At 40.8% G+C, this 26,691-nt stretch overlaps 1 protein-coding gene across 6 annotated transcripts in view; it reads right to left on the reverse strand.

Moving 5' to 3' along the window:
- magi2b (membrane associated guanylate kinase, WW and PDZ domain containing 2b) overlaps positions 1–26,691 on the reverse strand; it is a 122,936-nt gene that overhangs the window by 70,825 nt on the left and 25,420 nt on the right. For all 6 annotated transcript variants that reach the window (XM_019888260.1, XM_019888257.1, XM_019888256.1 and 3 more), the window contains exon 2: positions 23,997–24,113. In XM_019888260.1, coding sequence (XP_019743819.1) covers positions 23,997–24,113 — 117 coding nt within the window. The remainder of the gene's footprint in view (positions 1–23,996; positions 24,114–26,691) is intronic.

Genomic DNA, 26,691 nt, shown 5'->3' on the forward strand with positions numbered 1-26,691 from the left:
AAATAGTGCAGTGACAACACGTACACTGACATTCTAGCGGTGCTCACATTCAATGAATAACTAATATTTAATGCCGCACTGATGAGCTGAGAGAGGATTTGAGGAGTAAAAATTATTGGCTGATATTGATATGCACATGGCGGTCACAAGAGAATGACCATTATTCAACTTGTCTAATGTGACAAAAATTGTTTCCTTACTTTAAATTGTATTTAATACTGTTATTACTGTATGTTTTTAGAAAAGTACAACATTATGGAGTGCTATTTTTTCAAGTGCACAATCTTTGTTGTTTTTTTTTTGTACAAGGCTAAAATGGAATAACAGCATTTCCTTCCATTCCAATGGGAGAAGACAATTTTATATATGGTATAAGTGTTTTGCATGACCAGCTTGGTCACGTAACACATAAAACTCACATGTCAAGGAATATTGTAAATATTAGCCATGCATACAAACAGAAACAATACAAATGGGCACATTGCATATTCTCTGCTCAATGGAAACAAAGACTTTTGGCTCTCTCTTTACTCTAAGCGAGACCTGAGCACTGCTTGGCATGTTACGGCTCAATGTAGTCCAAAAATGAAGGCGCACAAACTCTAAATTACATCTTGCCTGTACACAGTAGAAACCCATTTTAATCCACGATGTAGCAAGGAAACAGTAATGGCTCCATCAACTGGGTACGTTCTCTTTTAAATTTTTTTTTTTTAAAATCAAGCATAACTCAAAGCTCCTGACACAGCACATAGTGTGCACACAACAGTAACGTGGAGGCATTTAGGCTTCGAGCAATTAGAGGCTGCCAACGCTCCGGAGAGCTCCATCAGCGGGGCTCTGTGATGGGCCTTAATGGCAGCTTTGGGTTTAATGAGGTGCTTGTGTTTGCGCTTCGGCCAAGTCCACTTTGAGCCCAGTGAAGTCCACATGAAAGCATGGAAAATCCACTGGGGGCCAGGCTATGCGTGCATAGTCAGAAGCGAAACCCTGGCCGCTAAAGCCAAGGGGATGCGATGGCACAAGATTTGGCGTGTGTGGCATCATGTGTGTTTGTGGGCGGGTGTAATGGAGCAGACCTTTTGTATGTTTGTGTGTGTGTGTCAGTGATGGGAAGTCACCAAGTACATACTTTGTTACTATTCTTTGGCAGACTTTTTGGGGGTACCGTCACAAATCATCCATTCCAATTGAAATGATTGTAAATGTCTCTAATTTGTTCCAGTTGACCCCGAACACCACCCAAATTTTTCTAATGTGTTTTTTAATGAGAAAAATAGAGACTTCCTGATGTTCATGACTTTTATGTGGACCTATTTACTAATTTATTGCTTGTGTGATTAAATTTCGGTGTTTTTTGGGTGTCTTCCTGCTCTGGTGCTGGTCACCAATCTGACGTTTGATGCCATTTCACCAATCAAGCAAAGCCAGCCAGCCACATGACTGAAAGTGATTAAAGTGACCCATTTCTGTCAAGTCTGGCCGTAGAAGTGAAGGATGCACCAGCATGCGACTATTGAGTTTCAAGAAGACTACCCCCTGCCTAACATTAAGCCAATGTTCATTTGCTAATTACAATTAAGCATATGAAAAAAATAAAAGTTCACGCATAATAATGAGCTGTCTTTGTTGGACTATTCGTGGAAATTTCAGCCGACAAAAGCTTGGGAAAGCACGTTCTGGTAAGTTGTCAGTGTTTTGCTTGTTTTGCCTGGGCATATGCTACCAGTTTCATGGTCATATGTAGACTAACTGTCAAATGTGTATCTTTTGGAGTACATGCTGTAGGCTGTCTCTCTCACACACACACACACACACACACACACACACACACACACACACACACACACACACACACACACACACACACAAAGCAACTAAAATGCCAAAACTTCATCACTAAACTTGGTCAACAGGAAGGCTCTTCATTCAGTTATTTTGGTGAATAAAGCATTTTTTTTTCTGTTAAACACTATGCTTGCACAGTATTGTTGATTTTAAATGTCTAGGTCACAAAATATTCAACTACACTTTTCTGGTGATGACTCAAATTTTGATTAATAAATTCCTTATAGCTTGATTGATATTTTTTTTGGATTCACTCCAACAAGCTGAAGGAGTAGCTGACTTAATAAAAGTAGAATCCCACAGAAAGCAGAAGCTCAACATCATTGATGAAGCTTTTATGAAGAATGCAAAAATAACAAATTCCATTCTCGTTTTTTTATTAAATTTTTTATATTATAAAGATTGTATTTATAGTTTTTAGTTACTGAGTTGTTGTTGGACAATGGCTGAATTTGCGCATCCAGTACTTCATTTTGTTTTTGCTTTGATGAAAAAATAAATGACCTAAGTTACTCACCAGTTAGTCAGTACTCAATTAGTTTTTCTTTTACTCTTTTAAGGAATTGTTTGGAGGATTACTATTTACTTTTACTTGGGTCCTAATATTCTAAAGTAACAGTACTGTTCTTCATTGCAATTTTTGGCGACTCTACCCACCTGTCACCATGTTAGACTAATGCAGTAATGAGTTACGAAGTAACGGGTTACTGTTATCACTGCTTATATGATGGTAAATGGGCATTCAATTACATACAGAAGACAGCAATATTTTTTCCCCTCCTCAGTATGGACACTTAGTAAAAAAAATTTAAAAAGGGGGAAATTATTCTGTGTGCAGTTATTAAAATGGCAAATGTATATGGCTAATGGACAGAAACATGTACTTAAGTACATGTCTGCGATTGTACTTTTTTTACTTTATCTATACAAGTTCAGGAGTCAATCTATTCTTTTACCACCTCTAGCTTTGAGTTTGTGTGTGTGTGTGTGTGTGTGTGTGTGTGTGTGTGTGTGTGTGTGTGTGTGTGTGTGTTTGCTTCTTAATTTATAGCTCTTGTACCCGCTGAGCCGGCACTTATCCACACGTGATCAAAGCACAGCAAGATAACACGAACACTTTCATTTCAGATTCATGTGGACAAAAGTATTGTCCACATGACATCCATCAAGAACAACGGGCAATATGCTGCTGCATTTGACCGAATGTCACAAATCCACATGTTAAAGAGCAATGAAAAACTGCTTAGAAAAGGGCAAGCTATTAACAAAAAGAAAGCCTGAAGAGTGATTGGTTGAAGGCTATTTGTGTCACATCCATTTGGGCCAATCGGATCAAGTAGAGGTAGACCACTGGCTTGACATGTTGTTGAGCCTTCATAAAACCCTCCAGTTGTCCACGAATTGTTTGGTTCTGATAAAACTGCCGCTACAGTTAAATGTTTAGCATCTTTATGATTTCTAGCTGTTTCATTTGCTTCACTCTTCTGCTGCTGCAAATTCATCCCCTGGGACATAAAACAAATTCAACACGGTTCTCGAGTAGGAGATGTTTCTGCTTTTTTCTTCCATGCTGCACCATTCTTTTTTTGTGCCACATGAAAATGCCTTTATGAAGGCCGCTGTAATATCGGTGCAATGGAGCCGAGTACATTAAACTTTAGCGCGTTCCTCGTAGAAAATAAAAATGTATCTTGAAGGGGACGTGCTTCTCGGCAGTCCGCCTTCCGCGGGGCACAGCAATCGATCTGGACGATCACAATCAAATTATTCTGCTGCCCACACCACAGGAAGCAGAGCCTGCCGGAATACTGATGACCCGTCCGTGGCCTCCCATCCCACTGATTCTGTGTGCAGACATGCCAAGATAGAAAGACAAAACATTTGGATGTGACTTTGAATGAAAATGCAAATTTCTTAAAAACGATTCTCCCTGACCCCGAATCTTAATCTGTTGAGAGAAACTTCTGTGGCACCTTGTATTGTAATAGCCGCTGCAACAGTTTTGAAGCTAACGGGGCTAAATGCCACGTAGTTCTCAAAATTTTGAGACCAACAAAAAAATATTCTTGGTCTTCCTAGAGATACCATCAGGACCGATCTTAATATACAGTCTGTACTTGAGAAAAAGAGTTGTAATATTAGAATAAAGTTGGAATTTAACTAGGTCGAAATAATTGTAAATGTTTTAAGATAAATAGAAATGTTATAAAAACTGTGACTGTTATCGTAATTTTACAAGAATAGTAATAATCAGAAAAATATCACAATATGAAAGAATTTTACAAGACTAAATTAGTAATTGTATTACAATAGTGCTGTACTTTAACAAGACAATAATTTTACTTTTAGAATTAAGTTGCAATTTTACGAGTTAAGTCTGAAGTGTTGTCTTTTTTTTCCCCGCCAACAAATTTATGACGGTAACATTGCAGCTTCATTTGCGTAATTCTATTTTTTTTTTCCTTTACATTGTGGCCGAATTACTTCATATATGTGCGGATATGTCGCATTGAGTCATGTATACTAATTCACTATTTTCTATACAAATCCCATTGTCCATAAACGTTAAAAAAAACATGTTTTGTGTTTGACCAATCACATTCATTCTCTTACCTTGAAAAACTCCCAGCTCAAGACCCAGAATGATAATAATTCATAATTGATGCAGCATTGGGGCTGAGTGACTCAAATCAGCTCACTGATTTTTTTTCTTCCACAAATCACACAAGCAAGCATACAGTGACTTGCACAAAAATGGCTGCAGACTGCACTAAGGGACCCACCTGAGCTAAAAATGCAGCTGACTAATTGAATGTCATTCTCTCGCGAATACAGGAAAACGTATGCGCTAACCAAGGACTACTTAGCCCAAACTCTCAGAGGTGACACTGTCAGTGGGTCAGAGTTGGCCAAATTACTCACACACTTCGCTTATGTAAAATTACAGTTGGCTGTAATAAAAGAACCGATTCAACTCCTGTACTACTGAGAATACAGCATACATACAGCAGATAGCGAGCTAGCTAGCTTGATAACGAGCTAGCTATACACTGCCAAATCAAATACAATACATTAAATTACAATATAATAAATTATAAGTTGGCACATTGAAAAAAAAACTGCAGAGTTTCTCTCTTTTATTACGGGACAGTGGCCATGAAAGACGATACACCAGGTTTTTGTCAGTGCTCTTTTGTCAGTAATCTTTTTTAAGAGGTGTAGGAAAAATAACTGAAGAAATGGTATGCACACCCTCTTAATATGGAGTGTGGCTGCAGTCAGACTTAACCAATCACGTTAAAACTCATGTTAATTGGAAGTTAGCACACACCTGCTGCCATTTAAAGTGCCTCTGATAAATCCAAAATCAAGTTCAGACGTTCTAGTAGCCGCTAGTCCTGATCAAACGGATATTTCATAATTCCTTCCACCTTGTCTAATGCCCCCAATTCCAGCAGAAGAAAAACAGCCCCAAACCATGGTGAGTTTTTTTCAAGACTAAGATCACAACCAATCAGGATCTAAACCGTGTCACAAAAGCCATGTCATGGACAGCCGCCAGGAAACGAAATACTCAAATAAGGTACAGATATTTCAAAATTTTAGTTAGGAAACAAAATACTCAAATAAGGTACAGATATTTCAAAATTTTAGTTAAGTACAGGAAGGAACAAAGTACTTTTCTACTTCCTGCCACCGGAATGGGTACACACTCAGGCGAATTGTATAAGTGGCGGAGCTGCCACTTCGGGTGGAAGTTGGGAGGGGAGGACGTTCAAATTAAAACAAGTAGGAGTGCCTGTGTGTGGATAAGAGGGAACGCAAAAACCGAACAAGGAAATTCCATTTGGAAGTGAAGCCAAAATAGCTGACATACTGAAATAACTCTGCTCAGGCGTCAGATTTGGGGCAGGACAAAGACCTTTTACTGAATAATAGAGAGGGCCAGCTGAAGACTGAAGACCAAGAGCACTATTGGTTCAGCTCACAGCGCCTCCAACTCAAAGCGAAATTGTTCACGCATGAGGAATGTTTGTATAATTAAGACAGGAAGCTGGCGAACGGAGGAAGCGGTGGGGGGATGCAGCGCGGAGGGTGGTGCTAAAAATAGACTATCGATGGACTGATTATCATAATAAAAGGTGTGGGGGAGGGTGGTCAGAAGATGCAGTTGCTTGGATATTTTCAAAGCTGTGGGCAAAATACAGATCCGGATCCATCTTAAGGTAGCGCGGTGATCTAGTGGTTAAATATATGCCTCACAGATGAGAGGTCCTGGTTTTGCACAGCCTCCTGTTTTGAGGTTGCATGTCCTCCCTCGGCTTGTGTGGGTTTTCTCCAAGTCGTTCGATTCCCTTACACATTCCAAAAACACAATCATTGAAAACTCTTAATTTTTGTCCAATAGTGTGAACATGAATGAGAGTGGGTGGGTGGAGATCAAGGTGTGCTGTGATTGGCCGTCGAGCAGACCAGGGTGGACTTCACTTTTTGCCCAAACTCAGCCCAGATCACTTGCGACCCTAACCACCTAATAATACTGCATTATGTTGGTAGTCAGCAAGGTCTTCTCTGCTGGCCTGAACACGATCAGAAGCATCAGACCTACATTGACAACTGAAATTCTAAAATCTAGTTGTTCCATGTAACTGTATTAATGCATTCCTAACGGCCAATTCTCTTCATTTTTTTTTTTTTTATCCAATCAGATTTCAGTCTCATACTCTCGATCAAATATGCACAGGTTGTTCATAATAAGTCATGCTGACCAATGTAACTTAAACTAAAGGCTGTCCCAAAAATCACGACACACTCACTTTTTTCTATTTCATTTATGATTTCAACAGACATGAGACATTGCGTTTGTGTTTTGTTCCCCTGCATGTGTGTTTATGTTTTTTATTTGCATTATTCCTGTGTTTGCAGAGTTTGGCCGTTTGTAGCGTTTCTTACTTGGGGCGTTTTTTTCTTTTGCAGTTGTTTTATGTGTTTTTAGTTTGCGTGTTTGTCTTTTTAGGATTGCTTTGCAGTATTTTTGCATTTGCAGCGTTCAGCCGTTTAGCGCGTTTGCCCCTGTCAGCCCAACGATGCACATGGCACAGTTGCATGTTGTTACGTGGGGTTTTTTGAATAGTATTGGTGGTTCCTGTCATTGCAACGTGATACTGGTGGTATTAGAAGTTATATTAAGTCGCTGAAAGCCCTGGTATCAAATGCACCACTCGCCGATGACTAATACTATAAAAAAGATGAATAAATAATGAATGGGCTTCACTTCTTGTTTATATCAGGATCGTATCCAAACAAAATCTACTCAGGCCCACCTGTTTCTTCCACCCTCACCCAGCAGATGTGAAGTGTGACAGCAGGTCTGCAGCAAAAGGAGCCGTGGAATGCAAGAGCACGCACGCTTTCTCATTGACACTCAGAAGCACACTCGCAGCATGGCGGCGGTTTCGACGGGAGCGTCTGCTGCCACAACAACACGCCACGGCTTGGCAACACGCTATTGCCATGGCAACGAGCTAGACACACAAGCAGTGGAGGATTTTGACTGCATCCAAAAAGAGACATTTTGTGGCACAAAGCCGTCCTCCAATCTTAGACAGTGATGAGTTTGCGTGAGCAGATCCAACAGATTGAGCTGCATTTCTTTATTTACAACAGAGTGCGACTGTTGCCGCTACATTGTTTTGAAACATTGCTAAAAAGATACAACATATACTTACAGTGCTTACTGTGTTTTATATTTAATAATAGCAGTAGTTTAAACGAGGAGCGTAGGCGCTCAATTTGCAAAATGAATTCTCAATTCAACTCAGATATATTTATAGAGCATTCGAAAACAACCAGCTCATTTGTGTAGTATACAAAGCGCTGGACATGGAGCAAAAATAATTCATACAACAAGCAATGAAACCATACATTAATAACGAAGACAGTAAAAAGCACAAAAACAAGAAAATAGTACAGTACTCCCTAAAGTCACTAAACAAATAACGATACATAAAAGAACACTTATGAAAGGCAAACTCTGGTATTGACAGCTTGAAAACGGTGAAAGGCATTGTGGGGGTATTCAAATTTGCATTTCCCTCGGCGCGAATGACGATATCGTTTTTAGCGCGTTGACACACTCACGTGTCCATGAACAGCAATGGAGGAAGGAGTCAAAGATTCACCTTTTCAAGATCGAAGTACAGTCACTATTTTGTCAGCTAATAACTCAAATGTTAAGGTTTACTGCGCACTCTGCGTTATCTGCAGAGATGTTATATAGCAGTTGTCGCATTACACTTTAGTTGCATTACAACGGATAGCCAACATCACTCTTTCAGATAAATGAATCAATTTCAACCTAAGTTTAGGCCGATCCTTTTACAATGTCTTCCGGTGTCCCACTCAGCTCATTGAATGCTCTTGAGAGAGAAAAAAAAAAACAGTTTCACAAATTAATATCCACTGAAATAGCCAGATCCACTTTTCATTCCAGGAGGCTTTTAAATTTACAAAAAGTACCCGCAACGACCTCTCGTTTTCATAAGAGTAATTTGTTTCCTATACAACCACTATTGGCTTGAGAGGTTATATTTTCAGTCACAGCAGGTCTCTTTCTACCTGCTGTGCACTGCATCAATCAATTACTCCGACAACTTTAGAGGAGCAAGCTCATGCATGGTTAGCTTGGAGTGATTCACATCACCGTGTTTAAGTCGGCAGCTTTCACTCAGGTGGCAGTGTAGGGGTTGGGGGTGAGAGAGAGAGGTCCACAGGGGCCCTCTATGGCTCGTTGTGTGTCTCTTCCCCAGTATAAATGACACTCTGGGCCGCAGGGTGGTCGACCACCATGGATACTGTCAGCGAGAGTGTGAGGTACGGCTGTGAGGTCGGTCGATCCTCAATTTAGAGCCAAGAGAGCTAATGGCATGTTATTGTCTTTGGTTTGGAGCAACAGTGATCATTTCGTCTCTGCAAACTTGTACAGCGGAGTTCACTACGCACATACCGATTTCGCTCTAGGAATGGGTAACGATGATGGTTTTCACTCTGGAAAATTTGGGAGGAAGCACCAGAAGTGCAGGATGACTTGAATGATTTGAAGTGATAGAATTGCAAGTGTTAGTGGAAGACCACCATATTACCGAGTTATAGAAAATAAATGCTCCCTGACAATTTTGGTGAAGCCAGCAACCACACAAAAGCCATGTTTTGTTTGATATAACTTAGCCAGAGTGTGTGGCAATTAAAGGTAAAGCGTGAACCCATTTTAGAACATCCCAAATGAAAAAATGTTAATGTCACAATTAATTAAACAAAGTGCATTCATTTCTATTTTGCAAATTCGACAAAGTAATCGTTTCCCCCAAGTGAGATTCTGACACGCGACAAACCCAGAAGTATGACATCGCTTCAAGGATAACAATAGCAGGGCTCACTACGGAAAGTGTACAAAGCCAGGTAGAAATCGATTCGGAAAGCGACGTTTCAAACTTATAAAAATGCTCAAATTGGGCTTGATTATCAGTATGGGTCAGAACAACCGCAAAATCAAGCCAGGTCAGTCGCACCAAGAAGGACAAACTGTCTCTTGTTTTACGAGCTGCTGATGGAAAACAACTGAGTGGGGCTTATGAACATCTTTGCAAAGGACAGACAGTCATTAAAGTCTTTATGGAGATGTTGTGTTATCCACTAAAAGACAAGTGCAAGTGAAGTGGCTCCTGTCAACACATATCACGCAGCCAGTACAAAAATATGGCCTTGTCGCATTTGATGTCTTCGGATACAACTATGTCGCAGAGTGGTCGTTTCCCAACCCAGAGGTTGGTGGTTCGATCCCCCGACCGTTGTAACCATGTCGAAGTGTCCTTGAGCAAGGGATATTGAAACTCCAGTTGCTTCTGATGTCATCAGTATGTGAATGTGATCACAGCATAAAGCGCTTTGAGTACCCAAGGTAGAAAAGCGTAATATAATGATTTGAACAGAAAAAAAATGCTTGTGAGGGAAAGACTGAAAGTTTGGTGGAGATTTTCAGTAAGTAATAAAGATGAAGTAGACACTTTATTTGCTTAAGTGGGACAAAAAATTTGGTTTGGAATTTGACACTCATGGCGTAAACTATAAATAAAAGGGTTTTAGGTTTTTTCTTTCCTTCTTTTTCACGTAGGCTTTCTGTATCGCGGATTTTCACTTCATGCGTGTAGGTCTGCAAGGTAACTCCCGTGATGAGTCGGGGATTATGTAGAACTAAAAAGTTAACGCAGTGGAAGAATAACCTTCTTAGTGGAGGTAATCAAATGATAAAAATCAACTCTGAGAGGCGGCCTCACTTGTTTCAACCAATCACAGCATGCAAAATATATTGGTTCAATGACATAACCTTGCACTCGCTTAATTGCATTCTGATTAAAAGCACACATAAACATAAGTTGAGCACTCCCATCTGTGTCTCAGGATGACATTGATCACATCCTGTTTCCACCCCGCAGCCACCCCTCACCCACTTAGGGTTTTCCTGAGGTGAAGCAAATCAAGCCTGATCAGGCGAGATGCTCCTTTATTAGTCCACAATGCTGACGCGAGGCAACAGTGGCGTTTCGACGATGCACACACATCTACAGAAAGCATTTACTGGAAGGTATCAAGGTTGAATAAACGTTCAAATGGCTTATGCACATGCAAAGCGCTTAGTGTGGCATGCGTGTGTGTGTGTGTGTGTGTGTGTGTGTGTGTGTGTGTGTGTGTGTGTGTGTGTATGTGTGTGTGCGCGCGCGCGCGTGAACATCAAAGATGCTTTGGATGAATGCTTTGATGCTGCCCTATCGAGTGCCTAAGCCCGATAAAATTGTCCTCATGGGTGACTTCAATGTCCGAGTCGGCACCGATGCCAATCTGTGGAACGGAGATAATCGGAACTCATGAAACAGGGAAAGTAAACATCATAGGCCAAGACTGATCTCTCATCAACTTTTTTTTTTAACTTCACTAATGTCATCTTTCATAGGAAGAAGAAATAGATAACATTATGGTTGCACAACCCAGTCCAAGAACTGGCTCCTGTGGGACTATATCGTCACATGGCAGCAAAACCAAAAGCACCTCAGCAACACGAACCTTGAGCGGGGTTGAAAACTGGATCGGCCACCGATTGCTATGAGACAAACTGAAACTGGAAATTCAACCATCAAACAAGAAGCAGCAGCAAAAACCTTATCCTTATCTACCTTAAATCGGTTTTACTCAAAAGCAACATCAAGATTCCTGGGAGTTTGCCAACAGCTCACATGCAGCACATGAAATGGTCGCTAACAAATATAAAGCGCATAACAACCATCACTCATCATCATCACTCCAGTATCATAAAAAGCATGGATAATGTTGGCATCAGATAACCTTTTTAAGTCCCACAACATGGAAATTTGCAATTTGTATCTGCAAGTCTGGACCATTTGGGTGTTTTTGAGCCACGACTCATTTTCCACTATTCTTAAATCTTTCAGTGCCATTGACCGCGCTGGAAGTCCGATGCATTCGAACGAATGTTCATTCATTGCCAGCCTGAAACCTGAAAGAAGGGAGACTACCTACTGACGTGACACCTATTCCACTTCAACATCTGGCGAAGAAACATCGTCACCATCGTAAAGATCATTCCCATCCATAAAAACGGTTGACAAGGGATCTTGTGGAGACAGTTGTGGGAAGTACAACTCCTATTGGGCTCCAGCAGAGGTAAGCAATTAAAAAAACTGCCTAAGTCTTGCACCTGGAGGAGAATTGCGGCCATAAAATAGAGCGATACCATGCAGTGAAGACACCACGCAGAACCTTCCAGTACACTGCCACCTGACTTAAGTCACCTACAGTGGCAATACCACTGGCAACAAACACCACTAACCAAATTCTGCACAGCAAAACGGATGCTTCCTCACCGTCGACAATGGTAAAGCACCTGAGTGTGATTGCTCAGAGAGGTGAGAGCGGACTACAGCAAATGTCAGCGCTCAGCTAGAGTCACAAGAGTCACAGCATTGCTATTCATTAGTCTGATCTCAGAAGGAGCTCAGACATGAATGAGCACAACAACAACAACACAGCTGTGACACACAATCTTTCGTCCCACAGCTAAAGAGTGCAATGATCATAGCAAAGCAGATGAGCCTTATAGCACACATACAGGATGTCATCGTTGTACCTTGAAGCAGCGAATCCCAACCACTGTGTTGTGGGCAGAGATCGGAATCCATGTCCAGAAAGTAAAAACAAAACAGACTTGTTCAACTGCGGATTGAGTCGAAGCACCGGTGGCTAAAAACAAACTGTGGCAGTGTTTTTACTTTCTGGACCCGGATTTCCCATCTCTGGCTATCGGCATGGGAAATGATCTAACTTCCGCTAATTGGGCCGAAAATTATTATTTATATAATAATCATAATAAATATGTATTTATTTAATGTGAAAATATTTTTTTATATTTGGGCAGTTTGGATATTTTAAATTGATTACTATTATTATTATTATATATAAATATGTCATATTTTCAATAAAAATATGACCATTTTAATACTTATTTTAATATTTAATTCATTATATTAGCCTATCAATTTAGTTTTTCATCTATACGGGTTTGACATTTCTGCTCCTAATTAATCTCGGAAATAAATACGCATATAAATGTGTCTATTTTTAATGACCTCACATTATCTATGTTAATGGCACTGTATTATAGAGCTGGTGGCCCAGCCAGGGAGCCCTGCATGCTATTTTATGCTACCTTTACTGTGTTGTAATGTTGTTTTGTTATTATTTTGCAAAAACAAAAGTGCAAAATGGCATTTTTTAATGGTGCATTTCTTGCCATTTTATGTTTAAATTTCTTTATTTTGTCCTTTTTTGTGCCAGTTTTGAATATGCAGTCATTCCACTCCTGCCCAGTTCTTTGTTAATTTACTCAGAAATAAATATATTTTACACCTATAAATATGCCTATTCATGTGGAAAAATTTGACATTCAATTACATTTAAAGAATAATTAGATTAGTTTGATGTCTGTTAAAGTGCTTAATAACTTAATAACTATGCGAAAATGGTGGTCCCAGATTGGGACCAATTATTAAAAATGTTATAGTTGTGGTCCAGCCCACATAAATTAATGAAATTGTATCTCTCACGACCCTCTCTAATTACATTTGACTTACTTTACATTTCTTTCAGCTTGATGTTAGTAGCTAGACATTAATTATTCAACGTCAAATTCACCATTAAGTGAATTATTAATGAAAGAATACCCACTATGCAACACAAAGTGTTGTATCTTTATGAATGGCAAACAACATTTTTAACATAGCTTCACATATTATTTTTACAAGACCTATTTTATTAAGGTTGTCGATCAATTCACCTAAAGGTCCATTCAATGCTCAGAACAACTGTCACTTGCAGGGATTCTGGGAAGGAATTAACACCCCCCCCCAAAAAAATAAACCATGTTCAATATTCCATCAACATAATAATTCCTGTTGCAGGTTTCTTCAGTACGTCAAGCACCAACAGTGACACAGAGTGCCAGTCACTCTGCAGGGAGCACACAAACACATCAAAGCCTGTCAGCCATCTTTAAAAAGACTCTCCCGGCAGGCAAATAACCCCTTTAAGGAGCCACTCCCTGCGGACTGATGCACATTTTCTTACGCAAAGGCACACACACACACACACACACACACAGAATGAATGCAAATACCACAAAGTGAAGCACCATTATTCGTTTATCAGATCGGTCCATTAAAACTAAACACATAAACAGAATAATTAGTTCGTGAAAAAACTTATACTGTGCATATTAGAGCATTCGCACAGCCTATGAAAAATTGACTTCTTATTGTTTGCCCCAACTAAAGAGTTTTTTTCAAGGATTGAGTGGTCACTTTGTTGATATTTTTTTCACGAACCAAAATGTGAGTTTTCACAAACCAAAATATAAGTTCTGACTGATCGACAGATTTACTGCCGATCAAGGGAAGTGCAAAAAAACAGTGCAAAAGAAAAATAAGCAACTACAATCAGGAAGGTATGGAAGTATTTAAAAGAACAAGATTCACCATAGTATCAAAGTGATGGAAAGGAGTACCGTCCTGAAAGGCGTGGAGTTATGGACCAACCTAAAAAGAAGCCGAAGAGTCAAGCTCAATTGATATACTTTAAAAGCTTATTAAATCAAGGCTATTCGATCATAATGGAACAATTAAGAGAGTTGAGCTGCAGAATAAGTAAAAAAAAAACATTGAGAAGATTTGGTGATTTATTTAGAGTATTTTTTTTTGTAAAAAGGGGGCAAAAATCAAGATTCATTCTTCCCTCTGCTCCTTTTCATTGACAAGGCTCAAAATAAGGGGGTTCACATTGCAGTTTGCCAGTTCGCATTGTGCAACTTGATCACACGTAGTGAAATGCAAAACTGCGAGTCGGTGTTTGTGTGGCAAAACGTAGAGCTGCTCAATGTTACGTTCACAATATTTTAAATAATAATCAAGGTGGCCGCAGCTACCGAGGTCTTGAGTTTTCCCTCCGCGCTCCACTGCATGCGTGTGCCGATAAGATATACTGTATATCAGAGAATGTAGTTCTGGTACACTCACTGAACTATTTAATATTTAACTACCGGTATTTCTAATACCTTAAAATAAAAAGCCAGCTTTAATTTGGGGAGGAAAAAAAAAAACATCATTTTGCTCAATTCACACAAAAAGATGATGTTCTTTTGCGTTTGAGCACTTCCAATGTAGGTCAGTGCTTCTGATAATGTTTGGGCCAGCAGAGAAGACCTTGCGATCCCTCCACTGCCTTCAAGTAGTTTGTTTGCAGCATTTAGACAGACACACAATCATTACCTCTACACTTTCCCTCACACAATTAGACCTGTCCTCATCATTGCAACTCAACATCAAAACACTTTGCATAAGAAATTTATGTCTGACGCCCACTCATAGTCACTTGAAGAAACTAAAGACGCCATTAGGGATCATTCTGGGAGGAGGCAATCACACAAAGGCACAAACGCAGACGGCGAAAACGGTTACTCCACCAGGAAATCATCCATCAGAAACTGAGTGCTGTGTTGAGTGTTCCTTCAGAAGGCAACGGACAGCGGCTGTTGGCTGGGCAATCATCACTGAAGCTGCTTATGGCAGTAGCACATTGGTAACCACAGAGGTCAAATGTCAAATGCATGGAGGGTGCCGTATATCACGAAATCAGTGGTGTGTGTTGTACACATCGCAAAAAAAAAAAAAAAAAAAAAAAGGTTCTTTAAGAGGTTCATCCAAGCTATTTTTTTAAGAAGCTCTATCAGCTCAATGAACATTGTGCTGCTCCTTTTGGTTCGTGCGTCTTGACCACCAGGAGGCAGTATAATAGAGACATACAGAGAGACATGGAGACGGTCACAACTCCTCAGTAAACCGCGCTGCACGCACAATGAGCACATTCGTGCAAATGTCCTTCCTCCTAAAGGCACAAGCATGCACACGGAGACGACAATACATACACTTGTTTACATTGCGTTTAAAGGAATGTTTTACTCAAGTTTTGGGTTTTTTTTTGTAATATGATCTAGATTTTCAACAATTGCAGGTTGATCTGAGATGCATCCCAGCCAATAAATGGGGGTTAACTGTCGGTCACCCTTAATAAAACTGTCCTAATGATAATGATGCCGATTTAATATATGGAAAGTTGCTAAACAAAAAAAAAGAAAATCTAATCTTTTCCATATTGGTTCTTTTTCTCAAACCGTTTCAAGCTGCAGCCACATTTACTGTGTTTCCAGAGCTTGGCAATGCATAGTGGAGGATTTAGCAACTAAAGCCTTGATATTTCCCTATAGAATATTGGCATTACCACACTTCAGTTTTTTTTTTTCTTTTTACCGTCAGTCATGAGCAATGATTTTAATAACATTCTGGAGACTCGCTTATGAGCTATCACTGCAGACTTATCCAGGTTAAAAAAGTTGGTTTCATAAAGTTTTTCGGGCTACAGCAATGGCCTGAAATTACTCTTTGGGGAGTTTGTAACCACACTTACCAGTTAATTTGTTTTATAGCTTCACTTACTGTGAATGTGCGCACACACCCTCTTTAAAAGGTTAAGCGGGGTACACGAAATTTTGCGTCACTTGCGATCCAAGTCAGTAAAGCCAGATTATGTGATGTCACTTAAAGATTATTTTGAGCGATTAGCCTGTATTGTGGTGTGTGTTAAGAATAAAATTTACTCCCTCGTCTCGTCGATTTGGGTATAATGTGACACTCATCGCAGTAACAAGGACAAGGAGAAGATTTTGCCACTGCAATAAAATTACAGTACCAAGGCAAGCTAACAGTTAGTCGAGCTTCTTCTATTACTATTCTTTGCTGTCTCTTACATGACAGTCTAGATCCGGCAATTAGCATTTTGTTTGAGGGAGGATAGACCTGATTTTAGGTGGAGATATAGTGTATGCGAGGACACCACACTCATAATGACATATAAGCACGTATATGCTGGTATGTGTGCATGTGCTCTAGTTTGACCTGATCCATCTGTGATGCCTTGATGTGTCCCACAGGGCTCATTACCAGGAACCCCTGTTGTTGAGTGAAGATGTTCTACATCAATGCAAGATCTGCTATTTCCAGTCCGTGTGTATACACACAAACACGCGCAGACACACACACACACACACACACACAGACACACACACACACAGACACACACACACACAGACACACACACACACAGACACACACACACACAGACACACACACACACAGACACACACACACACAAAGAGGGATATTTGGCTTTTGGGTGAAATTTCAGGACAAACCTAAAATGCAGGTAGGTAGGAGGCACCAAGTGTCGGTACAGAACTGCCCTAAACTTTGTGAATGGTACCGTGACAAGACCATACTACCTGAACAACATTATTAAGTGATTGGGCCCCTACATCAACAACACGGTCGCATCATCAGGGAACGGTTGTTGGTCAACAACACGGTCGCATCATCAGGGAACGGTTGTTGGAGACTGGTGTACCTCAAATGCAATGGCCTGCACTTTCTCCAGACTTGAATCCTGTTGAAAACCTTTGGGATCAGCTCAGTCGCCGTGTAGAGGCTCGAAACCCAGAACTAATCACAGAATTGAAGGGAGGAGGATAATTGCACCTAAATTATTTTTCAAAACCCTTCAACCCAAATTAAGAGCTTGGTCATGGAACGAATTAATCTCATAAGTCAAGATACCACTGTACTGTATCTCCCTATTGAGTCATTATATTTGTGCGTACAGTAATTATTCATACAATGTGTATTCTAGCCACTGGGCTTTTAGTCATGACAAAAAACATGATGGAAACAAAATGTTGACACATTGTGCTTATTCAGAGCTATGTAAGCTGCTGAGCGACTCCGCATGTGGGAGCAGCAACCTGTCGGAGCCATTTTGTAAACATGGCCTTGAACGAGCTCTCCAGCACATTACTAACTCGGCATTAAAAATACCCCGCGAGCAATCAGACGTAAAAAAGGTGTCGTTTGCCACGCCTCACGATCATCTGTTTAACTTGACACCACTAGCAGCCTCTTTCAGCACCCAAGCCACGTTGCCAGGCAACATCTTCATCTCCTCCACCACCTTCATCTCCTCCTCCTCTCCTCGGGGAGGATTCCCTGTCAGCGAGGGCTGCCGGGTGTCCGGTGAGCCTCCAGATGTAAAGCGACAAGTTGCATGTATTTATAGGCTATCTGAGGAAGGGAAACGTGCGGCTCACTGTTGGAGCTATTTATAGAGCTTTTACTGATTCCCCCACGCACGGGCTGACGGGAGATGGTTCTCCAGGGGAATGAGTTATGAGGCTCCCTCGAATCTACCCCCATTGGCTACACATCCACCGTGCTTCTCCACGAATCGGCGCTTTACATATGCCTCCATCTCTCCTCCTCGCTCATCCACCCGCACCTCCATTGCTTCTTTTACCATCCTCCCCCCAGATCCTCACACCTGAGCACTGTTTGGATCACCTACAAAACAAACCATCCATTGCTAGCACTTTGATTGAGCAAATGCACATAGAGTGGTGCCTTGAAATACGTAACTCAAAACACTAGTATATATATATATATAAAAAAAAGGAAATGATGGATACACCATTGAATAAGTTCCAAGCCCACCTCCAAAAAGAGCCAACAAAAATTGTTGTAACGCCATTTTTTATCAGGTAAAATTACACTCTTAGAATTTGGTAGTTTTTACAAACATACCACAAAAAAACAATTACAGTGCAAAGGATTAAATAGTTGCAGTAGTGCATCATGATGAATTCATTGTGGCTGCTTTCGGTGTGTGCAAAATGCCCACCAGGGCACAATATGAGACAGCCATGCAGACAAACTAACAAGAGTTGCACAACTACTCTAAGTGACTCAGCAAGTTGCTGTCATCTTACTAGCATTTCTCAGAGGATAAACAGTACATGCCTGTGATCATTGTATTGTCTGTCTACTTGAGTTTATGCACCGTTTGGGTTCAAATATCTGTTGCTTCAAGGCTTAGAACACCACGACTATGAATGTGCTCGTCCAGCAATATGGCATACGGGTTAGAAAAATATATCAATAGTCACAAAGTGGGGCATGACATGATTGCTCTGTTCCCTAATTTGCTGCTCATTTCTTTTGATAATTTTTTAAAATAATTTTTTGATAGACTTGCTCAATCTATCACCAGCGAGCATTTTCACATTTGTCAGTCGAATAAAGAGCAAAACAACAACGGTAACAAAGATAACAGTCGCCTGTTGCGTGATGCACAGAGTCTGGTTACACAGCATGAGAGGAAGCACAGCACAGATCTTTTGGCTCATGTGACAAGCGCTTCCTTACACTATCTTTAGCACTTTCACTTTTCTTCGGAGTCGTTCTGACAGTTTGCGCTTTGTTTACCGGTTTAACACAAGTTCAACATGCCGACATCAGACCTACTTGTACGTTCACTGAAACTATGTGGCTGCTTCTCACATCTGTGATTGTGTGAATGTAGAGGTTTCAAAATGAATCAATCAAATTAATCCACAACTTTTTTTTAGAATCGATTAAACGTTTAGAGCCACTGTTTAACTTAAACCGGTAACTGAATCATGATGAGTTTATGGGGGAAGGCAATTACAGGTTTTTCAAAACTATGACTGCAAGTGAATGTATGTATGCATGTATTTCTATTTTGACATGATTATACCGACATGAACTGCTAATTACTTAGTTAAAGAGACACCACAATTCAATAAATAATCCATCCATCCATCCATCCATTTCCTGAACCGCTTTATCCTCACAAGGGTCCTGAGGCATGCTGGAGCCTATCCCAGTCGGTCTTTGGGCAGTAGGCGGGGGACACCCTGAACCGGTTGGCAGCCAATCGCATGGCACACAGAGACGAACAACCATCTGCGCTCACACTCCCACCGAGAGACAATTTAGAGTGTTCAATCAGCCTGCCATGCATGTTTTCGGAATGTGGGAGGAAACCGCAGTACCCGGAGAAAACCCACGCAGGCCCGGGGAGAACATGCAAACTCCACACAGGGAGGCTGGAGCTGGACCACTGCACTGAGAGGTCAGTGCGCTGTGAGGTCAATGCGCTAACCACTGTACCACCGGGCCGCCTCAATAAATAATACTGTTGATAATATTTTAGGACAAAAATAAAATGACTGGATGATCGAGAATGCGGAGGTGAAAACTTTGATCTACAAAAGCAGCTGCTTTCCACCTTACGCCGTCGAGAGATAAAACTAGTTTTCAGTTAACAGCAATGCGTTATGAGTTAACGATGCTTACGTGGCACAAGAACCAGCACAGCATCCAAGTGTTCGGACACTAAAAATACTATGTAAACAGAGGTATTTTTTCTCTTTGTGTATAACTCAAATTGTTTGTTGACAGGATCGTATGTAACCTGAGGTTCCACATTATCCTGCAGCACTCGTGTGTTGGGCATGTGCCTTTAAGGGGTGTTTATGCAGTTCTTAAAGGTGAAATGTGAATGAATACAACTGAACTGTACATGGCAAGTGATTCATTCATGTATCACTAGTGGTACTTGTTTTATAATTTGACAATCATTGTTTACAGTATCTGGTGTGGTGTGTGTGTGTATTTAAAGGCTCACACACTGTACAATATAACATACAGCTGAAGACCAACAATGAGTTGTGTGATGTAACAGGAAGCTGTTGATGCCTGAATGTGAGCCTTGCAGCACTTTGTGTATACACACACACACACACACACACACACACACACGCACACACACACACACACGCTCATTTTTGACCATTACCACGTCCTTCAGCGTGACAGCATGTTATGATGCAGAATGGCGTCTGCTCATCAAGCTGACAGACACACACTGACAGCGCGGCGGTCAGAGCAGTGCAGACACGGGGAGGAAAAACGGATTTTCGCTCCCAAGCAACACAACAAAGCGACCCGCAGGCCACCGCCGCAGCCGCACCTTTGCACGTGAAGGTTGAGCAGCAAGCTCAACAAACAACACACATTATGCAGCCGCGGACAAAGGTCCATTCATCCATTTTCTACAGCTAATTTCATGTTTGTGAACAACTGGCATGAGGGTCCTCCCAGGTAAGCAGAAAATGACTTGAAAACAATGAGAAAAGTTTGTTGTGTTTCAGGTTGCACTGCCAGATAGTCCCTATATGTTTTAGTTCAGGGGTCACCAACGTGGTGAACGTGGACTGTTGTAAAAATAGCTCATCAGTGATGGGATGATTGGGATTTCCCAGGAATGTTAATACTGATCAATTGATCAGATATTTATAGAAGTAACATATTTCATGTAGATATTTTTCTGTTTCCCCAATATTATGAGAAATCATTAACATTATCAGTGTCTTCACATAAATGAATCGCATTAATTGCTCATTATAACTTAGAATAACTGCAGTATGACCGAAATTGATTTTTTTTCTTGTCCTGATTCTGATACTATATTTTGCAGAATAACATTTCGATGACGATTAATTGAAAAATACTCAACAGATTTTTTTTTGCTCATTTTTGACCATTATAAAAGAGCTGATATTGGCCGATTAAATAGGTCAGACTCTAATAATACCATTATTAAACGTAATGTGGACACAGTTCTTATTTTAGAAGTGCAAATCAAACTAGTAACGCTTTCCATTAATCAGTTCCCAAGAAGTAGCTCTCAAAAAGGTTGGTGACCCTTAATTTACGTTATTTCATCCAGCACAACTTGTGGGTGAAGACGATATACCGAGTGGATGTTGCATATAGTTGTACACAAGATCACAAGACTGACTTCAATTATGATTGGTTTCAGTCTGAGTAATTTAGCAAAACATAACAGCTAGCTAACATTAGCTCTCTGTGCGCTATCAATGTCAGTGTCGAGAACACGTCTGTACCTTTCCTACCAGCAACTGAAAAAACATAAATTAGCCCATCCCTCGGTGAAATGAAGACTAAACACATTTTAATTAATTAACAAATATAAGAAAAAAACATTTTAATGGCGGCCACAAATATTACAGAACACTGTATTATGATAAAAGCGTAAATGCTCCGTGGGCTCGATGAAAGAAGCCGAATGGTGACCCCCCGCTGGCCCAGCAAAAGGTCGTACAACAGAACACGTGTGACATGGCATATTTAAGAAGCCAATTCAGCATGTGAATCAAAGTGAGGCGCAGGATGCCTTGCGAGCTAATCTTCCATTACACCGTATGAGCTTTGTTAAATGATAGGCATTTAATTAAGGGGTGTCATGAGTGTCCTCGCACATCACACAGCGGGGGGAGTATTTCCACAGTCAGATGCGGCTTTTTTTCATTGAAAAATGGTGGAAAAAGCCAAGGTTCAATTGGTCGGTCGAGCGGGCTGACTTGAAATTTGTCTCATGCCGTCATTTACAAAACAAATGTGACAGAAGGAAAAGGCTTAAAGGGGAAGTCGAGTCTAAAATGTTTTTTACAAGACTATGTTCTAGGCCCCCCTACAGTCTAAACAGGGTATTCTGATTAATATTGCATTTGTGGAATATGAACGGCCTTGTGCTGCCAATTGCGGTTGACTGAAAATGACATCACAGTGCCGAAGGTCTCGTAATGACTGTCAGGGTTCACCTGTTTTCTTGGTTTGGTCATGGTCGGTAGCTGAGCCCTTGCACACTGTGATGTCATTTTCAGGTGCCAACAATTGACAGTACACGACCAAATGGCAGCCCCCTGTGATGGATAAAAACTGGTAGATTTTTCTGCTAAATGCATATTCCACAAACACAATATTAGTCACAATTCTGTGTTTACACTAGTAGGGGGATTTTTTTTTTTACTTGACCTCCCCTTGGATGATGTGGACAAAATGAACGGCCAAAGACAAAAGCTTACGAAAGTGATGCTTGTGTTTTGGTTCATCCATCCATTTTATACATCCTTTATCTTCACTAGGGTCATGGGTTAGCTTGAGCCTATCCCAGGTGGTTTAGGGTTATCTAGTGTTCTAGAAATTGCAGTACTGTTCTTTAATAATTAAGGGCAATTCTAATTGACTGCCACACTTTTGAATGATCGTGTATACAGTGGTGCTTCGTGATAACAACAAGAAATGTTGTAATGCGGTTTTTAAATGAGTAAAAACATCTCTATCATATGGTATTTCATAAAAACAGAGTCATTACATAATTAAATGGAATCAAACAGTTTCTGTAACACTTTCACTTGCTACTCATGTAGTCCTTGAGTGCTCCCTGGTGCTTGTGGGCACCATGTTGGTGACCCCTGGTCCGGAACATAATAAATGGTGGTTCACTACGATGCTGAAAAAGAATCCACAAAAGACCCAGAGAGATAGAATGTGGCTGTTAAGCACCGCATATTCCTTGTCATCTTTGTAAAATCAGAATATATGCTTAAGTTTTTGTATTGCATCTCATAAAAGTGTGCAGGTGTAGCTATCCCTCTTTGTTCAATTAACTAGAACTAGTCAGAAACAGAAGGTGTACCATTTTAAATTTCTTCCCTTTTTAAACAGATGGTAATGTTTTGCATAAATTTTACAGCACAGTACACGCGTAAAATGAAAATACAAATCAAAGCTGCGAGTAGGAACGGGCACTCGCACCTGCTTTTCCATGCTCGACATGATCATTACACTTCGACACCAGGCACCGCCCACATTAGACAAAAATATGACTTCACAATTAAATGTCAGAATATGGTTGACCTCACATGAAGGCAACAAACAATATATACAACACATACACACAAGAGAACTTCTGCATTAAGCATGTTTGCACGCCCGCAATCAAGCTCCTTCTCCATTGAGCCTCTGTGTATGCACGGCATGATCACGCGACACATTAAATGGGAATATAACGTGTTTAGTAGTCTGCAGAGTCATGCCAGGGAGCCGCTTGAGCCTCGAAGCTGATTCACAAGCTGCTGCGCTCTGACAGCAATGACATCGCCCTTCAAAAAGGTGCAGGGGGAACACACCAAAAACACTGTGCATGTCTACAATGCAATGCAGTCTTGTACGCGCACGTGTGTGTGTGTGTGTGTGTGTGTGTGTGTGTGTGTGTGTGTAAACCTAAAAGACCCATCACCAAACAAGTGATGTTTTCTTATCTTGATATGTACGTCTGTGTATGTGTGTGTGTGTGTGTGTGTGTGTGTGTGTGTGTGTGTGTTTGTTAGCTGAAAGGGGGGTTGGGGTCGCCAATGCAACAGAAGCCTTGAGACAAGAGGCTGGTTGCCGTGGAAACCTCAGGCTGAAAGCTCAGCAACCGGACGATGGAGAAGGAAGGCGCGCTAGGCGGCGAGAGACTGCGAGAAAGAGCCTGTGTGTAATATGCAAAAAGAAAAATGGAGAAGGAGCGCAACACATCCTGAGGGCGGCAAACAGGGAAACTCAAACAGAGAAAAAGAAATGAAATGGGCAGGTGGGGAGGGGGGAGTTTGGGGAGGGGTGGTCTATCTAAGTGAGCGATAAAAAGTCCATAAAAGAGACAATTGCACAGATGGTGTGGATGCTGAGCAGAAGAGGAGGAGGAGGAAGACTCACAGGGAACGGTGCGCAGGTACAGGTTGTCTCGGATGATTTGCTGGTGGTCGTGGTCCACGGAGCCTTTGGAGAAGCGAAGGTTGAGGTAGTGCCGCAGGTCCTTGTCAACAACCCCCCCTGTGAACAAAAGGAAAGCCAAAAAGGCTTACAAGAGGCCACATGACTCATTATACTGCACACACGTATGCATATATCCTTCAAATGTAAAGTGAACTCACTGTTTAACATGGGGGATACGTTTCGGGCCCACAATAGTTTTGCCCCGACTACAAGCTGTAAACAAATGTGCTAAAACATATTAGGTTTGGGCTGACTGACTGGTCTGATTCTGACTGTATGATAACCGTCAAAATTATCGTGGTTTCACGGTATTGCAATGACAACTCAAAAAGGTATTATTTTGAAACGTTTGGGAAGACTGGGGGTACCGAGAACTTAAGTAAAGGCGAAGAGGGGCTCAAGCCTTCTCCATTTTCTGTCCCTCCATTTGGAATGACCTCCCGTTAAACATTCAGCGAGCTACCTCTCTGTCCATTTTGAAACTCCCCTTAAAGCACATTTTTATTCTTTGGCTTGTTTCATTGCTGGGGTGCCCAATAAGTCGATCGCGATCGACCGGTAGCTCGTCCCAAGTTGATTGCAAGGGGTGTAGAGGGACATTTTCGAGGGAAAGATGTGTATGTCTGTTTGTCATTAATATTTTTTTTGTTAGGCTACACTGTGCGCGAATGCGTATGCGTGTGTGTGCATGGGTGTGCGCATGCATGTATGCGTGCACATGTGGTAACGGGTCGATCATGCTTGCTTGAGAAGTAAATCTCCGGATTTTCAAAAAAGGTTGTGTTCCCTCTTTTAGTATTTTATCGTGTTTGCTGTTTTTATGTTAATTTATTCTTTTAACTACGGTGTTTTTATGTCTGATTTTTACTTTATGGTAAAACACTTCATATGCAGCTGTGGGTTTTTTAAAGTGTTTTAAAAATAAAGTTGAGAAATAACTTTTCCCCATCAGAGATAAAAAGAAAAAAACAAGCATATTTTAAAAAAGAAAATCAAAATGTAGTATGACAGCAAAAGTACTAATTTCTCAGAAAATGAGAAGGTACTTCTTCGCTTTGCAGGGTTAACGGAGAACAAACTGATGCTAGTCATGCTAGTTAGCTATGTTGTCTGTCTCGGTTAGCATGTCTTTAGTATTTATTTCACCCTTTGAAGGTGAGCTAAATCTTGTAGCTGGTTGTAAATGTTTGTTTCAAGACGGCGTTATAGTAAAGAACGACTTTCCCCAATGCGTCTACCTGCAGCGCTTCATCTTATGAAATGCACTCTTATATCGTTTTTAACTAACAATTTACAGCATTCATCCTCAAATACTCAAAATGCCCATCTCTTCTTTAATGCCAGGCATAGTTATAACCTTTTTGCATATTATTTTGCGACATAATGGTGTTATTAAGAGCTGGATAAGGTGACTGAAATACCCACTCAAGGTCCAAAACTCCCCGCCACTGGTATGCAAAAACGACAAAATGCAGTACTCTTTTTTTCTAAACCCGTTGCCCGTAAGAGCAGCATCTTCTTCCCCCTTTCCAAAGCCAATTGTGACACGATGCAAACAAGCTGACAACAAGTCATACATAAAACTACATAATTCGGCTCAGATCAGATGCATGCTGAAGTTTTATTTGGACTGTGTGTTTGGGATAAGAGCACGGTTCAATCAAGTTAAAAGCTTCTGACACCAAAGACAAAACAACAATGGCTGCCCCCACCCACTCACACACACATCCACACACAAATGACAGGCACATCATGGCAATTCTGTAAACGCGTGATCCCTTGGAGAAATGCTAAGTCAGCATTTCCAGTGACAAAGGCTTGTAGAGGACAGAACGCCCTGCAAAACATGACACCTTGCTTATGGAATCAATGAATGGAAAGCATTTAGAATGTCAATTGTCCTGGTCAACAATTATTGTCAAAAGTCTTGGGACACATCTCTGATTCAATGAATCAATCGGGGTTGACGGGAGGCTTTGCGTTCCATCTTACCAGAATTTTGGGCAAGTGTATGCTCCCAACGACTTACTTGACTTGGCTTTAATTCTACCACGTAAAAAACAGTGTGTGTGTGTGTGTGTGTGTGTGTATAAAATACAACTCAGCAAAGACAGGAAAAAAAAGTTTTTAAAAAGTCGTGTCACAATATTTAACTCATGAATTGCCTCTAAGTATAAAACTGTAATGATGTCATCAAGGTTTGAATGCTCGAGTGTAGAGGGAGCAAAATTGTCAATATTTTATCAGACTGTTATTGAGTACTGTAATACAATTTAAATCTTATTCACCTTTAAAATTGCATACCTATCTTTGTGTATATACACGCCCGCATACAGGAGAATATATATATATATATATATATATATATATATATGCAAATATGTTTATTTCACATTGGCAGTTCCATGCTTCCGTACTGACTTGACACATTCCTTAATGAAGACCTTCCAAATAGAATGAAAAGATTTCCATTTTCACTTCATAGATGGAAAGACGAGACCTGCCAACCCTTTTCTCCACAGACAGTCTATCATCCGTGATGACTTCCTTCCCAAACTAGCACCAGAGGAAGAGACCAGAGCCAGGAGAACCTCCACGGCCTCGCCATCACCTCCGTCGCCCCGTCATCTACCAC

The sequence above is a fragment of the Hippocampus comes genome, unplaced genomic scaffold (assembly GCF_001891065.2).
Source record: "Hippocampus comes isolate QL1 unplaced genomic scaffold, H_comes_QL1_v1.1 scaffold112, whole genome shotgun sequence".
Lineage (NCBI taxonomy): Eukaryota > Metazoa > Chordata > Actinopteri > Syngnathiformes > Syngnathidae > Hippocampus > Hippocampus comes.